Source organism: Pelodiscus sinensis, chromosome 1, assembly GCF_049634645.1.
Source record: "Pelodiscus sinensis isolate JC-2024 chromosome 1, ASM4963464v1, whole genome shotgun sequence".
Classification (NCBI taxonomy): domain Eukaryota; kingdom Metazoa; phylum Chordata; order Testudines; family Trionychidae; genus Pelodiscus; species Pelodiscus sinensis.
The window spans coordinates 12,174,601-12,191,688 of NC_134711.1; the positions used below are offsets into that span (position 1 = coordinate 12,174,601).

Here is a 17,088-nt window from a genome sequence, read left to right on the forward strand (position 1 = left end):
ATACATAGTAGATTAGTTTCCCTTTTATCAGGGAATTTTATATTTTAAAAAATTACCGCATGATGCAAAAATGCATTGACTTTATTTTCATGACTAGATGTAGTGCTTTCGGGTAATGATCAGGCATTGCTTTCTCTTACTGTTGTTTGATTAAAATGTTAATACAGTCCTGACTTGATAATCTTACCAGGTACACACAGAGCAAAAGAGAAAAGATGTTTTACGCCTCACAAATTGATTTACATAAACCAAGCAATCTGTTGCTTGCTAGATTGCAAAATGGTTTATTTTGCCCATTGGCCACAGGGGCAACAATATTGTATTTTTGGTGCCAGAACATAGCTTTCATGCATTAGCTCTAAAATGACAATATGCTTCAGCCTCTTTTAGTATTTAGATTTGCTTCATTTGGAAATCTTTTAAGTAGTAATAATAATAATGTTTTGAGGAAATTGAGTGGAACACTAAATTATTCTCTGAAACCTAAGTTCAAACTGTGCAAGGCAAAGGGAGCTGAAAATCAATGCACTGTTAAAGTCATTAGAGATCACAAGTGAAATAAGTCTGTGTTGCTTTAGCTAAGCTTTTAGTGTGCCGTGGTATTATTACAAAATCAGCCTGAATCTGCATTAATTTCACAGTCTTTTTCTTTAAGGTGCCCAAGGGTGCATGAAAAAGAATAAAATGTAAATTTCAGAAGGCAGTGTTTTTATTAGTTAAAAGGGCAGTGAGCCATGTAGTACTAAACTTGACCTACACCAGGCCCAGTATTGGTATGAGTAGCAATAAAGGGGAGGCCGGCTGGGGAAACAGCTCAGGCACTAACTATTGTTTAAAAGGGAAAAAGTAGTTTTCAATTATTCACATACACACAGCTCCAGTATATTTGAAGGTGGCCACAGTTTTTGTAGATCAAAGAATTATCCTTGTACTTGTAATCAGGACTTTTTAAAAAAAAATACGTAGGGATTTTTATTTGAAAAAAAATCCATTTAAAAATTATATTCCATGTGCATTAGTGAATTTAGTCTGGGATCAACACGGGGCTCCCCTGTTCTTAATTTCAAAGTTGTTTATACATTTTTTCCCTCGTTTTTATTTGTATTCACACCCTCTCGATGAAATTTACCAGTGGCATTGTGAGCTCTTTCAATTGTGACTTAATTGCCAGTGATGCCAGCAGTTTATTTTAAACCAACCATCAATAAAAAGCCATAGCAGGTAGCTGCTAATGCATGCTTTGGAAGGGATTAAAATGTACATTCCAAACTTTACATTTGAGAACATATAAATAAGCTTTACTTATTTCAAACCGTGTGGCTCACAAAGAACAACAACAAAACCCTTCTCCACCACCCTCTCTGCACTAGTCCCCGCATCTATATTTTTTCCCTGTCAAGTATGGTCAGATTAGCAAGTCAGCACTGTCAATAAATAAATTAGAGGAGTTGTTTACTTTTATGTACTACTGAGAACAGTGTCGTCTTGTGGCCGTTCTCGTAGACTGTGTTGGTTTAACAAGCGTCCAACCCTTTTGTCTTGTTGTTTTTTGTCTTTCCTGCTCCCTGTCCCCTTGTTCCCACAGGCTGTGCGTTTGTTACATTTTCTACAAGGGCAATGGCACAGAATGCAATCAAAGCCATGCACCAGTCTCAGACCATGGAGGTACAGTACTGTATCATCTGCCCTTTCTTTGTTTTCTTTGTGCAAATGATTGTGAATGGTAAAGCCATGGTCTCCTGGAGAAGATCAGACACATGACAATCACAGATTTTAACTTTCACAAAACTCACTCTCTTTTGGTGACATTTATTTTTTCTCGATGATCTTGAAACACAAGCCACAATTGCTCTGTACTAAACCCAGCTATTGCTTTTATAATGAGTGGCATTGAGTAGAAAATAAACATAAATCAAAGAATTAAATTAAACTTATTTGGAGACTAGTTTATGTCCCTGACAAAGTGCCTTAATTTACATGGATTTTAAAACATCACAGTTTGTGCTGCTCTGGGCAAAGGCTCTAGAGGGATTTTTAACCTGGCCATACCAAGCTACTAATGCACATGTTCGGGATTTTTTGTTTTTTTGCACATGGAACCTCTTTTTAAGTTAATATAACTTCTCCTACTTCATGTAGCCAATAAAAATGCTAATTATGTCAGAGCACACTGAAGAGCTGAACTTGTTGCAGAGCATTGCCACGGCAGGCTCTGTACTAACGGCAATCTTTTATTCCCTAAAAACTGCTTTCCTGGCATCGTACTTTATAATAATGAGCAACACGATGCTTTAACTTTACTTACCTGGTGCGACTACAATTTCAGGGTAAGAGCCACTTCTCAGTTTAGTTATTACATTGCCACAGCTCATCTTGTGGTCTCAATTTTTTTAGTCTGTGATTTATGTCATGGTCTCTCAGAACTTTGCACAAAAGTCTCCCAAGAGTACTAAGCCTTTACTCATTCTGGATCTTCTAGTTTAATCATTTGAGACTGCATGTTATATTGTATTATGTATACTGTATCTTTGTGTACTGATGATTTTCTCAGAGGTGGCATTTGGATGTTATGTGCACTTGTTTCTTCTTTTCTTTTCTTTTTTTGAATTATTATTCTTTTTAAACGAGGATCTTTCAGTTTTTCTCCAGTAATTTTTGTTTGCAATGCTCTAGTCTCCCAAAGCATGCTGGGTACTAAACAATCATTATTGCGTCATGTCGTTGAGCTGCTTTGTGTATTGAGCGAAGGGAAAGACAGAGGAGAAAAAAGACACATTGCATGGAAATGTCAATTGTTTTCTGTACTCTACAATAATGATTTTGGCATTGCGAAGCCATTGTCTTTCCAAACATCACATTTGACTTTGGTTAAGATTATTTTATAATCAATGTGTTTTCTTTTCAGTGCAATGCATTTTTATAAACCCTGAATATACAGTGTTAGATGAGAATCTGCCACAGAGAAAAATCAGAATTATTGAAATTATTTTCACTAGGAAGCTGTTATTAGCTAATATATAGTTTACTATGCACTATGACACTATATATGAAATAAAAAGTGACATTTTAGTTTATTGGAATAATGCTTCTTTTTATTTTTCTGCCATACACTGCCCCATTAATTTGGGTCGGTATATTTTTGCTCATTTGGGTTCCAAATAAAACAGAAGTGTTGTTAATAATGCTGGGGAATTTATGTGTATTTTCCGTGTATTCTCATGTATTTTTGGTCCAGGGTAATGAGTTTCACATGAATCAACCTCACGTCAGAGGATGTTGTAAAATGAAATAATCCTTAAAGGTCAGATTCTCCCTTTCATATGCTGAATATTGTACCGTATTTCAAACAACACCCCATTGTGATATACTTCCTTATGTTGAGTAGAACCTTATGCCACAGATAATCCAATAGTTTGAAGTGAAGAAATGTATCATGATTTAGTCCTATGTAAATAACTAGTCGCACAGGAAAATACTATTTACCAGCCTTAAAAATAGGCGAATCTTCACCTATAATTAGGGTACACAGGTAGGATCCCAAACTGACAGGGAAGTTCAGAATATCCTGGACCTTAGCATCATGATGTCATCTAGGCTTAGGTCTGTAGCAGAACTAATGTGCTTACTCTTTTGTGGGAGGTAGAGCAGCCTCACCGATTCATGGCACGGTACCGGTAGGAGTCTGCATGTTCTACTTGAACAGCAGAAGTAAAGGTAGAGAGGCAGTGCTTCCCATTGAGACGGAGAGATAGAAAGCACCCGTAAAGTGATGAGGTAGGAGATACCCCATACCTGCTCACATAATAAGGGGTACCTCTTACGTTGAGAAGGAAGGTATTTTTCAGGTCAGTGCTATGACATAAAAAGTTGACTTTTGAGAGCTATTAAATCTGTACATTCTCTGAAATAATAGTGCCCCTGGGCACTTTGATTTTACATTTAATGGGGAAAAAAGACTTGTAAAATAGAAGATTAAGTATTATTCAATGAAGTTTCAATTGAACCACTGCCGGGTTTTTTTTTCTTTTCTAATTTCATTATTTTCAGTTCTTTGGCACACATCATTGACTAAGATGTATTTTCAAAGTGACTCAAAATGATGAGGCTGTTCATGTTCAGAAGAGCAAGTGTCTCCTGGAAATAATGGATGTTTCAATTGCTCATTGCATTTTACTCTTTATCCTGGTTTAAGCAACTCGTTTTTAAAACCATAATCCCTGCCCTCATTTTCTGCTTTTCTGCCTCATTTTTGTATTTAAAAAACCATCACTCAATGGAGCGTTAGTAGGAGAAACTAATTTGTTAACATGGAACAAGTAGCAACATTTTTCTCATGTTACAGCCATTTTGTTACGTATAACTTCAATCTTCAGAATGTTTGCTCTCTTGAAAATGATGAAATAAGAGCAGAAATTGGGGGGAGGGAAGAATTAGAGCTTCCTAAATGACAAGGATACTGTTTTTACACAATTTACTGACATTTCAGCATTCATAAATATGATGTCAGCTGTTATGTCAAGTATTGAACTGCTGAGCTGAGAACTGCAACAGACATAAACTATTTCTTTCTTTTGAAATGAATTCCTATGTCCTTTGAAATAGACCTGAGAGTCTCATGTATGCAAATGTAGCAAGCAGTAAACTATCATTGCACTGAGCCTACCACCACCAAAGCCAGTCTGAAATGGCATACAAGCCTTGCTATTACCTTTCTTTATTAGCTAAACTGGAAAAATATTTCAATTTAAAAAAAAATAAGAGCTTGATTTTAATATTAGTATAAAATCACTGAGAAGAGGCAATTGTGTACGAAGCTAACTCCTCCATAATCTTTATTCAATTGCTGAAGTGTGTATCTCCGTTTTTACTCACTGAAAAATTGAAAGACATTTTTACAATGAAATATACAAGCAAGGTACTGGGGGTGGAATAATACATCTCCAGTGATCGTTTTCTAAGATGATAATTCTAAAGGAACGGTATTGATGGGAGGTCTTCACACAAAAGATATTATTACCGTGGCTTATTTCATCATTTTGTCTGTTGATTGTGAATGTTCCTATCGTAGTCCTATTGTGAAGTTCCTGGGAGAAAAAGAATATAGCTACTATTTTGTAGAAATAGAGAATGGGAACTTTTCTGAAGACACTCACAGTGTAGCCAGGGTAGGCCTGAAAGAAGTTTAGTTAGGTATAAACCCCCAGTGCACATTGTAAACTGTGTCTAAAATCCTGCTGTATCTCTGGATCTGAGGCACCTAATGTGGTTCTCAAATTGGGAGTGGGAGAGAAATTTGCATGAAAGTGGGTAGGGTGCTCAGACATAATAGTGATGGGCAGCAATATAAAATTCAAAGACAGCTGGTTTCTATGGAATCTTCTTATCCATTTGCCAAAAATAAATTGGAATCAATGCTGTGTTGTTCCAGAGCATTAAAACAAAAAATCTTGAGGTTAATATATGAAAGCAAAAAGTTTCAAAATTAGATAAGAAGAGGAGCTCTGTTTTCATTCATTTGGCACTGTTTATGTCCATCAGGGTCTTTGGCTATTACTTGAAAACAGACAGAAAACAAAGAGACAAGTCCATCTTTAAAACACATGAACCGTGAAGCTTAATTAAAGAGCATTGATAAACTCTGATGTGTCTCTCCAGGGGGCATTCAGATAGTTGAGCATACACAAAGATCTGGAAGGGAAGGAGCTCAGTGAAAAGAGAGAGGAAATTAATAATTTTTCATAAGCCAGATTTCAAACGTAGATGAATAATAATAAAATAATGTAAGAAATCATTTCAGGATATTTCAAATGGATTTAAAGGAAGTAAAAACACTTCATGGTAGAATCATGTAAATGTGTATGCGGTTGACGTCTTTGTTTCCCAATCTGTCCAATCGTAGGGCTGCTCTTCGCCCATAGTGGTGAAGTTTGCCGATACCCAAAAGGATAAGGAGCAGAGGCGTTTACAACAGCAGTTGGCACAACAGATGCAGCAGCTCAACACTGCCACTTGGGGGAACCTCACAGGCCTTGGAGGACTCACACCACAGTACCTAGCTGTAAGTTCTTGTGAAATGTAGTAACCACATTTTTAGACTTAAACTGATATATTTATTTTTGGACGCTGAAAGCTAGTGATAGCGAATCTGATAACATAGAGCTTCCTACATTTTGATTTGGGCTCTTTGGAGCAGATAATGTGACTCGTTCTTTAAAGTGCCACATAACTGTGTGGCACTATATAAAACATTTTATATTGATAACAGCAGTTTGGAATGGAAGCTTCCCGTTATTTCAGTGCCTTGCAGACTTGTGAAGATTTAAATTCCATTTTGATGGGAAAATGCAACTTCACTGATATTTCCGCTGACTTTTTTAACATTAAATTCTGCTTCTTTTTTTAAATAAAATCTGAATACATCTTAAATGCTTTCTCTTATCAAAGTAAAATCTTCACCTTTCAGAGATCAGATAGAAATCTGAAAACTCCCTTTGACTGTATGTGGTGAAAAGTCTTTTGAATCCACAATGCTTGGATTTAATTCTTCTTGCCTATCAGTTTCACATGGGAATATTCCCTGTACTCATTCAAGTTAATCTTTTAATGTATTTGAAAATGGCTATCACATTAACAAGTAAAAGTCTGCAAATTAAATACTGTTTTATTGGTACTAAAAATGCAAGGTTCATATTACTTTATAGAAGGTAGATTTGATGGGCATTTTGGTTATTTTCTCACATTTTTAAATGACATTTTCTTTGACTCTGAAAGCTATGAGAGGAGAATTAGTTAGCTACTTTGCTTTGTACACCTGCCCTCTACTGGGAGGAATCTGGAATAGCTTGAGTGTGTCATAAATCATAGACTGATAACAGAGATTCCCTTATTGCTCGAAGTGGTCAAGGATATCTGCCTTTTGCTGCAGTGGAGTTGTGAATGGTCACATTATATGATATATTGACAACTAGGAACTTCCTATGCGCTCAGAAATTAGGATTTTTGTGTGTACAGACTGTGTAAATCAAGTGTGTGTGTGAATGGGGGGGAGTGGTGGTTATAAACCTGTATAGGTATACCTTAGCTGGCTGTCTTTAAAAAAAATAATAATAATACCCTTTATACAAAGAGTTAATAGTGATTCTTGACTGTTGTACCAGCTAAGTGCTAGCCTCTCCATTAATGAATATCTGTGCAGTTGATGTACCCTGTTCTAAGGATGACAAAGAAAGAAACCTGAATTTAAGGGGTTGGGTGAGAATGGACGGTGATTGACAGAGATGAGTTATGGTAACTGCTAGACTGTAGAGGGCTATAATTAGTCACGCTATGTTGGTTTAAATAGATTTAACACCTGGTTGTTAAAAAGGGTAAATTGATTAATTGTTTTAAAGCAGCAATGTTATTGAGTTTCCCCAGTGTCTGTGTGTTTCTTAATAGAGATTAGACATTAATATGGATTTACAGCATCAACTCTGGGGATGTTCATTCCAACAATAGGCAGAAGCAAGAGACTATATAAATAAAGTAAAGGAAACTATAAGTATTCCAATTTGAACTTGCTGGATAATTTTGTTTTCATCTTGTTGCTTCTTTTTGTAACACCATTTAGATCACAATGGTTGTATTATTATTCATTTGCAGCTTCTGCAGCAAGCAACTTCCTCCAGTAACTTGGGTGCCTTCAGCGGCATTCAGCAAATGGCTGGTGAGTTAAAAATCATTTCATTTTGTACAATTATATTTCACTTTCTTAGGCTCCTAAATTCCATTTTCTGTAATGATCACATGATGTTAGTCTTTGTGTATAAAATGGGTTTTGTGTATGAGCAAGGAACAACTCGTGATTCAGACTCAGTCCCTGAAATTAAACTAACCGCTTCTTGGTAGTACAAACACTTTATCTTGCATTAGTCACCTGCCATTTGTCCAGAGTAACCAATTGTAAATTGCAGGAGAGCTCTTAGTTCCTGCAGCTATATCCTACCCTACTTAAAGTGGCAATAAAGCAACAGCAGGATTACATTTTAATTTCCAGCTAGGTTTCTGTGTCCTGAAAATCAAATTAATGGCAGCCCTCAAACATTTTAATAATGGGTGACAACTAAAAATGTTCTGACCTTCTTAATGAAACCCAAGATTACAGGCCTACCTTTGATACAAGCTTGCATTCTCCTTTTTTTTTTTCTTTTTTTTTTTTTCTTTTTTTTTGTAATCATGGAAAATTAACTGGGAGCCTTTTATGACTTTAGAACCCTAGTTGACAAAATTACACAACAGAAGCTTTTATGTAAAAGTATAATCTTTGGTCTGGCAGAAAAAAGAGAGTGGGGGGGGGGGGGGGAAGCAAATCAAAGTGTAAGCATATTTGAAAGCCAGATAGTTGGAGGAATTCTTGGTAATGAGCTGTGTGCCAGTAGTAACTGATGTGTAGTGATTAGTAAAAGGTCTCTCCCACTGAGTGACCTGCCATGCTGATACCCTAACTTAACATGATGCTAGAGAAGGCAGCATGTGCAGTAAATCAGAGCACAGATGCACATTATGCCTGCCGTGAAGAACTGTTAAAAAGCTTTTTTCCTAGCTTGATTTAAAAAAAATGGCATGCTAGTTTATTTTAATCATGAACTCAGTGAATCAATGAAATGTAGCATCGGTCTTTCTTTGCCATCACAAAATAACGGCTGAAATAGTCACGTGTCTTTAGGAACATTTTTAATACTTTTTAAATCCGGGTCTTTAGCTTCTTCTGGCTTCCCTTTGAATGGATCTTGAAATACTTTAAACAAGTATAGATATAAAGCATAGGATAGCTATACCCCATAGGTATTCTCGGCTCAATCATTACATTATGCCATTATTGCAGTGGCATCAGAGACTAACGTGAGCCTTCTGTCTGAGAATATAAATTGGCCTACAGATGACAATATCCCTGAATTATTTTCTCTTCCTCAGACCTGCTGGCAGCGCTTGCCGTTTCTATTATGTTACATTTACGATCTAGCATTTTTCTCATCAGAATATATATCTTAATATGATAAACAGAGCAGAGCCATTCAAGGAAGTTTTCACACTTGGCATTTTTGGAGCTTGGTTTGGAGCTCAAGGTTTGTGTTTGATGTTTTGTATTTTGGGTAGTTATATAGAAAGAAAAAACTGAGAGATCCAAGGGGAAAAAATACTTGGAGAGATTTTTCTGCTTTGCATATTCTGTCGTATTTGTATACAAGTAGATTTCCATTGTCTGTTGTCCACAATTACTGTAGGTTTAGTTTTACCTCCTAATAACTGAATCATACCTTGACTGAAATTAAGGATTTTCCTCAGATTAACCCTAGAGCGCCTCTCAATCCAATCTATGAATTATGCATCCTAGGCCATTCAGTTCAAGTAAATCATCTGCTGAGGTCATAGTAGCATGTCATTTTTACTAGAAAGATGCACTTCCTCAGCTAAAGGCTAGATTTCTAATGGCTCCATATTGGATAATAATTTAAGAACTACATTGCCTCCTGAAATGTTTTAACAAGGCAGTTTTCTTACTTACATTTTAACAGAACTTAATGTTTTTATGGGTTTAACTTTTCTTCTCTGGAAATGCCTGGGTCTTAAATCTTAATGTCCAAGGTCAAATTCATGATGTTAAATTTTTCTCCAAGTTTACAACCTCACATGAAAGGGCAAAAGTCCTAGCACAATTGAATCATTAAGTTTGAAAGTTCAAAAGTGATATATTTTTCCCAAATTTCAGGTTTCTCCTGAACCATTAACCATTATTGGACAGCCACTATGTTTGACAGTATATTTTAATAATAAAGGTATTTTATTAGAGTTTACCAGAGACAAAGGAATGAAAAATTCTATGTATGTACAATATGGATTGGGTTAATATTGCTGCAGCATTGGTCTCACAACCATAATGTAACATGAGAGCTAGATTGGTTCCCTTTTTCAAAGTGTATTTTAAATTACATCCAATCCATACATCTGATGCAAATATAATAATATTAATTTCCAACCAATATGGAACTTGTGTATTAATATTGTCTTAGCTTTGTAAATATGAAAAAAACTAGAAGCAATCCGCTAAGATTCCAAATAGGCTCCAGTGTTAGAGATTGCAAGTTCTTTGAGCCAAAACATGTTCATTCAAAGTCAGATCTTTTGCCTTCTTTCTTGCATTGATTTTAACGGGAGGAGTAAAGTAAGATCCTACTGAACAATTGTAGCCAAATCTGGTCTTAAATTTACCTGTGCATTTACATAATACACAAGAACACAAAGTATTATTTGCTCTGTCCTGCACCTTTTAAAGTCAGTGGCTGTGTTTCCTTTGGCTTCAGTGGTTCCAAAATCCACTGAAATCAGTGGCCATCTTTCCATTAATTTAAGTAGACTTTGGATCAGGCATCTAATTCTGCAAAGCATTTTAAATATGTGTCTAATTACATTAAACTAAATGAGTTATAATTAAGCAACTCAAGCTAGTTTTCTTTGCAAACAAAGCAGACACACTCATCTTCAATACCAAGTGTTGTATTTCCTTTTTAAAAAAAATATTCTTCCCCATAGTCATATCTGGGAAAGTATAATTAGAATATTTTTTACATGGGAAGAGTGGCTTAGTTTTATCCAAAGAACTGAAAATTGGTTTAAGGTATTTTCCTCAAAACCTCACCTGCAGGCATAGACTGAGCACAGAGACTTTCCACGTCCAAAGTGTGTGCTTTGTTAAATTACAAGCAGGGTGAGACAGGTTAGTCTGTTTAGCTGTAGCCCCTTGGTAGATTATAATAAACAAGCAGTTAGCTTTTTCATTATTGCCAATCCCCAGTGTTCAAAAAGCAAGAGTCAGGTGCAAACAAGTCATGAGGTTCACTTGCAATCATGAGATTTTAAAAATAAATACATTTTAGGTTCATTTTAATTTGCCTTTTGGGGTTTGGAGGCTTTAGGGTACACTTGATTTTAGCACTTTGTAGCCACCATGATTATGAAGCTTTTTTATTAATTATTATTATTATTGTTATTATTATTATTTATTGAAAGCTAAGAACCTCATGGCATCACTTTACTCCAAGAGCCAAGGCTTGAAGGAAAACAGTATCACAAGAGTCAGCAGTATCCCTTTTGCAATTTTAATAGCATTGTGGTCTTGACTACTGGTGCTATCAGTGTCTTGCCAAACTCTGCTTTATTGTTCTTACATAACATTTATGTCACTGTACTGTGCCATGCTATAATCTTTTTTCCATTGATTACAGTAATGTTTAACAATGTAAAGGCACTGCTTTTCCTTGCATGCATAATATTAGGTTGCCGTGTATGAACTGTACTTTCTCGTTGTCTGGGGAAGGCCAATAATATCGATGAAGGCGATCGTGTGATTTGATTGTATAATAAACAATACAAGCTACGCTGAATGGCTGTTCAAGCCAGAGAGTTCCCCCTTCAAGTATATGTAAGTTGCATTAATGCCCTGATGCAAATTTGAATGAAATCACTTGGAACTTTCCATTGACTTCAGTAGGCCTTTGGATCAGACCTTAAAAATAAAATTTACATTAGGTGAGCTGGGTTAACCGACTTGTTTTAAAAGTACATCAAAGGTATAATGTAAGATTTTTACATTATGTGACTGAATGCCAGGTGATTAGAAATCAGAAGAGGTGTCAAAAAGATATTGTTCATTTTCCTCGTGAAGGTTTTCCATTATCAGTACAATTAATTTCAAATTTTTCATTATAAATAGAAATGGATATATGCATATAGGTAGGTATATACATGTATGTGCATAGTTACGCACACACAAAAAGGGTTATACACTCAAACCTCTTTAATCCAGCATCCCTGGGAAACAGGGTTTGCCAGATTAATGATTTTGCCAGGACAGAGAGGAAGTGAGGTGGGGTAGAGGTGGGGCGCTTACCTGACGCGCCGCGTCCCCCACTGCTTCCAGGCACTGCCAGTGTTGCTGTGCTGCTGTTCCCCCAGCTGGCAGGAAGGGGCGAGTAGCAGCACATGAAACTGCTTCCAACTGGCAGCGTCCGAACCGTGGGTGTTCCTTAATTAGGGACCTCCGGAGTAGGGAGGGCATAGCGTATTGAATCAGTTGGATAGTGTGAAAGCAAAACATAGGTTGAAATAGGAAAACACTGATCCATACTTTTGTATTTATCCATCTGAAATCCAAATAAAATAAACACTGCACATTCATGTTCCTAATCTTTTTGAAATTCTCTTGCTGTTTGGTTTGTAGTTTGGGCCGAGCATCTGACTGTTCAGATATTGGTTCAGTCCAGTTCGCTATTTTCCCTTTCACCTGAGCCAGGTTTCCTCTGAATCTGTGGGAGCAAACGGAGGAGGGAAATTCCATAAAGTTCTATGGACTGAGTGTGTGCCTCAATAATGCCATTGGTTCAGAAGATATTGGTAGAATAGATAGAAGCCAGGAACTTCTGAATAGAAACACTGTGCTTTTTCATTGGCTCCAAGATCCTTTACTTCCACTCACTCCTCTGCAGCTCTTCTCCAGCAGAAGCCTACTGGCAGGGTCTTTCCTGCTGCACATGGCCCAGGGACCTCTTCAAAGGGGTATCCTGTTCAAAGTGAGGACCTCCATTGACTCCAGGAACAGTGCCATGCCATGGCTGCTTCTTATACACATACAACTGAACATGTTGGGTTAAAAAGCTTCAGGGGGTAACCAAGTTAGTCTGTAACTGGAAAAACTTAAAAAACAACTAATAGTCTAGTGGCACCTTAAAGACTGACAAAACAAGATGGTATCATGAGCTTTTGTGGGCTAGAAACGACTTCCACTGAAAGTGTCATTTAATCAGACCCAAGCAGTCCACTTTTTCTAGGGGATTGGCAATGATGCTTTAGTTGACTTCTTGGAGAGTGCACTATTGAAGGGAAAGGGCCTGTTCTAGGGTTGCCAGGTGTCCGGTTTTAAACTGGACAGTCCAGTATTTGAGCTTTCTGTTTGGGAAACAAATTGAGAAAATATAAATGTCCGGTATTTTCTAAATAAGATATCATGTAGATTGTGATGTAACGTCAAGTATGTCCGGTATTTTTGTTGAAACCATCTGGCAACCCTAGCCGGTTCTATAGTCCGTGTACACACATGCTCCGGCAAACAGGAGTGACACAAACATTGAAGAGAACCAAACCCTCTGTAGCCGGGGAGATTTGTTTGTTTTTCTCTTGCGAGCAAGACACTATGAAATGGACTCTGCGTTAGGTTGAGTCTGTAGGAAGGGACTGCACTCTGAGCTTTAGACCAACTGCAAAAGGAATGGAAGGGGCTCCTTATTCCCTTCTCCTACTGGGCACACATAAAAACAAAGCAGAATATAACAGGAAAGCTTTGATTCAGCAAAGCACGAAAGCATGTGCTTAATACTCTTCCTATTCAGGAAAACAGGTACATATGCTTAACTTTAAAGCACATGCTGAAATTCCATTGAAGTCACTGGGAAGTTACTGAATTCAATGGAACTTAAGAATGTGCTTCAGTGCTGTGCTAAATAGGAATGAATTCAATAAGTGCTCAAAGTTAAGCATGTGCCCGTTGCTGAATCAGGTTCTCAATGATTAGAAAAAAGTGAAGTACTAAGCATTAGATAAACAGCTGTACTAAAGATGGATTCAGAATATATGTGATTGGATAGAGCTGGAATTCTGAATTTTCTATTTTATCCGTCTTGACTGATGCTTGTAATTTCAAGAGCACTGTTCTGGACCTCTGCCTGTTCCAAGTAAAGTCCTTGAAAAGCTGACAACTTTTTAAAATAAAAAAGAGAATGTCTGATAACATCCATGTTTACCAGTAACTTACTTTGGGATCAGAGATTATCCTGTACCTGCTTTGATCATAGGTCCAGGTTTCTGAAACTACAGTCAGGGTTTAATGTAATGCCTGAAAATAAGCGGCAGAACGGCTCTTGCACAAGAGGGGGTTTTCGCGCAACAAGGAGCAGTGTAGTTTACACTGCTCCTTCTTGCGCAAAAGCCCCTTGTGCAAAACGGTGGCTCATTAAGTATGCAAATGAAGCACAGCAATATTCATTGCCGCACCTCATTTGCATATGTTCTTGCGCAAGAGAGCACAATGTAGACGTAGCCCCAATGTTTGGGGATGCTAACAAAGCAAAAGGAAAAAAGATAAATAAATAATTGGGCCAATATTATTGATTGTGGGATTCTTCTGTGTTGGGATAACCAAGAGGAAATGCTGTAAAAGGACCAGATTGGAAAATGCTCAGGTTCCATCCTCTGAAAATCGGACCTAGATAAGATGACCAAGGCTGGTCTCTGAACTGATGCATATTTTCCCATAAAAGAAGGATTTAAGCAGGAATTTCTTCAAGGTGAAGATGCAAGTGACCCTCCGTTATTTCAGCACTTACAAAAAATGTTTTGCATGTAAAGCTTAAATCAGCATAAAAAGCTTTTAAAAATGCCCCATGATTCTGCTGTGCCCTATACAAACAAATCCCTGATCCTTACACTTGCATTTATGACATGGTAAAAAAACTATGGTGCCTTAAGCAAGGCAAATTGCCTTATTGCATGAAAGTTTGCATTCGAGGTAGCACAAGAAGTTGTAAAATGTTAATTTTGTGCTCTCAGATTTTACCCGTGTTTTCACAGAACTGCATCTGTGACTGTGCACCACTACAAAAATTTCCTGCGAATGTGCTAATAGGCCTTATGAGAATGTTCTATAACCATCCATCTGTCACTTTTTAACAGGCCTGATTGGCAAGCACTTGTAACAACTGACATCTGTTCTTGCTTATTGATATGTAGATTTATGGTAATTGCCATGAACAATAAGACACGAAATTACCTAAGGTGAACATTAAATTAAATTTTCATGCCCCTATCCTTATAAATATTTTTTTTAAATCTTAAGTTTCAAGTAGGCATATTGTGCATCTGTTTTGTACATAATTTAATTTTTTTTTTTTAATTTGCCAAGTAACAAAATGAAAGTTGTATTCCTTGTAGTTCTGACTATTTGCCAGGCTGATGGCACACTGGTAAATACACATTATTAAAAATTATATCAAATTGTAATGTGGTTCTAGCTCTTTATAAATAATTTTGCTTCAGTTCCCAACATTTTCTCCATCACAAAGATCAAGAGTTCTTTCTTATCCAGGAATTCACCCCTTGCAGATGGAATTTCATGTTTTTATGTGCCTATGAGACTGTTCTTCACTAAGTGATTTGCATTTCTTCAGCAAGAGGTACATTTGCTGACTATGCAGCCGTTTCAAATGAATAGGATTGAATCACTATCTCCACGTTTGTTCCGGGGTTTGGGGCTGTTTTGAAAAACCTTTATGATGTGAAAAGCATAAACATCAGAAAAAAAGAGAGTTTGTGAAAGGAGAGTGTGTGCCAGGCAGAATAATCCCACAAAACTATACATTGGCCGGAGGTTAACTGAACCGGAATCTACTTCTGCTGTGGAACCAAATTGGCTGTCGGGTCTGCAGATCAACAGTTCCCTCTTCTGAGTTTGTCCTCACAAGCTGTGAGGTTGACACATTTGACATAAAGGGAAAAAGCCAATAAACAAGGAGCAGCAGCAATGAGAAAACATCTGATGGAGGTTAAATAGAGTGACACTGATGATGGATTATTTATGGATTTTAGCCAAGAGCCTTTGGGATGGGAATGAGGAGATACGCCTGTTGATGTAATCAGTTCTACAGCACCCGGGCACTGGGTGTGTTCTCTGAGCCTTTTACTAATATCCTCACTCTGGAGTTCCACTTGGTTCGAGTCTTTGGTCTTCTTCGCTGACACATTACAACAGTGACAAATGGCTCTTTTCTGGAGGCCCCAGAGTTGACACCCAATAACATCTGAAGAGCTGGTTTGTGTCCACTGTGTTGTGGTCACTTCTCCAGTGACATATGATGGGTGGGAAGAGGACTTCTTTGATGTGTCTTTCTTGCTTTTTTTCATTCATTTGGTTTGAAAAATACCTCTCTGAGGCTATGTCTACACTGCAGAGTTCTTGCGTCAAAACAGCCATTTTCACGCAAAAACTTGCGGAGCGTCCACACTACAAGCGCACTCTTGTGCAAGGAAGAGTACAGTTAATTGTAAGAACACAGGGCTTTTTGCAGAAGAGTTATTCCTCTTTCTATAAGGAATAAGCCTTTTTGCGCAAGAGCTCTTACGCAAAAAGGCAAGTGTGGACAGACAAGAGGGTTTCTTGCACAAGAAACCCCTCTGGCTAAAATGACCATCAGAGCTTTCTTGCGCAAGAGAGCATCCACACTGCCATGGACGCTCTTGTGCAAAAGTACATGGCAGTGTGCACATGCTCTTGTGCAAGAAGCCTGCAGTGTAGACGTAGCCTTAGTGGGGGAGATTTCCCTTTGCTTCTACAGAAAACTGTTCTCCTTGCTTCTTTGTTCTATAAAAGGGTTTTGTGAGATGGGGAGAGGTGGGCATTCATTTTTCCTCCTCCTGAGTGCTAAACTGGCTCTCCAGCATAAGGCATGTTCTTGCTTTTGGTGCTGCTGATTATCCTTATCTCTAATTCTTTGGTTTTCATTTTCCTTCAAGCATTGCGTATATGCTGTGTCTCAGCTCCCGGAGTCTTGCACCCACATAGCTCTTCAATGACCATGAAGTAGAAAGCAGTAGAGAATGGTTTCAAATTCTTTGTGCTTATAAAATGAGTTCCAGAGAAATCTGCTGAAATTGGTGCGATTCCACCACTCTGGAGCTATTTCTCAAAATTATTTTCAGCATTGCTGCATATATCTTTGTTCACCACTATTTACCTCTCTAAATTGTGAACTATTTAAAAGTACCTAAAGGAAGCATCACCACAGAGAAAATATAATTCAACCACAACCTCCTTCTGATCAGCAACTAGTCTAATTGAAACAAAATACAGGACTATGTAGCACTTTAAAGACTAACAAGATGGTTTATTAGATGATGAGCTTTCGTGGGCCAGACCCACTTCCTCAGATCAAATAGTGGAAGAAAATAGTCACAATTAATAAACCATCTTGTTAGTCTTTAAAGTGCTACATAGTCCTGTATTTT

The 17,088-nt window shown here is 37.4% G+C and overlaps 1 protein-coding gene across 18 annotated transcripts in view; it reads left to right on the forward strand.

Annotated features, from left to right (window-relative positions):
* CELF2 (CUGBP Elav-like family member 2) overlaps window positions 1-17,088 on the forward strand; it is a 491,927-nt gene that overhangs the window by 425,280 nt on the left and 49,559 nt on the right. For all 18 annotated transcript variants that reach the window (XM_025188438.2, XM_075908547.1, XM_025188442.2 and 15 more), the window contains 3 exons: window positions 1,586-1,665; window positions 5,900-6,058; window positions 7,642-7,705. In XM_025188438.2, the coding sequence (XP_025044223.1) occupies window positions 1,586-1,665; window positions 5,900-6,058; window positions 7,642-7,705 (303 nt within the window). The remainder of the gene's footprint in view (window positions 1-1,585; window positions 1,666-5,899; window positions 6,059-7,641; window positions 7,706-17,088) is intronic.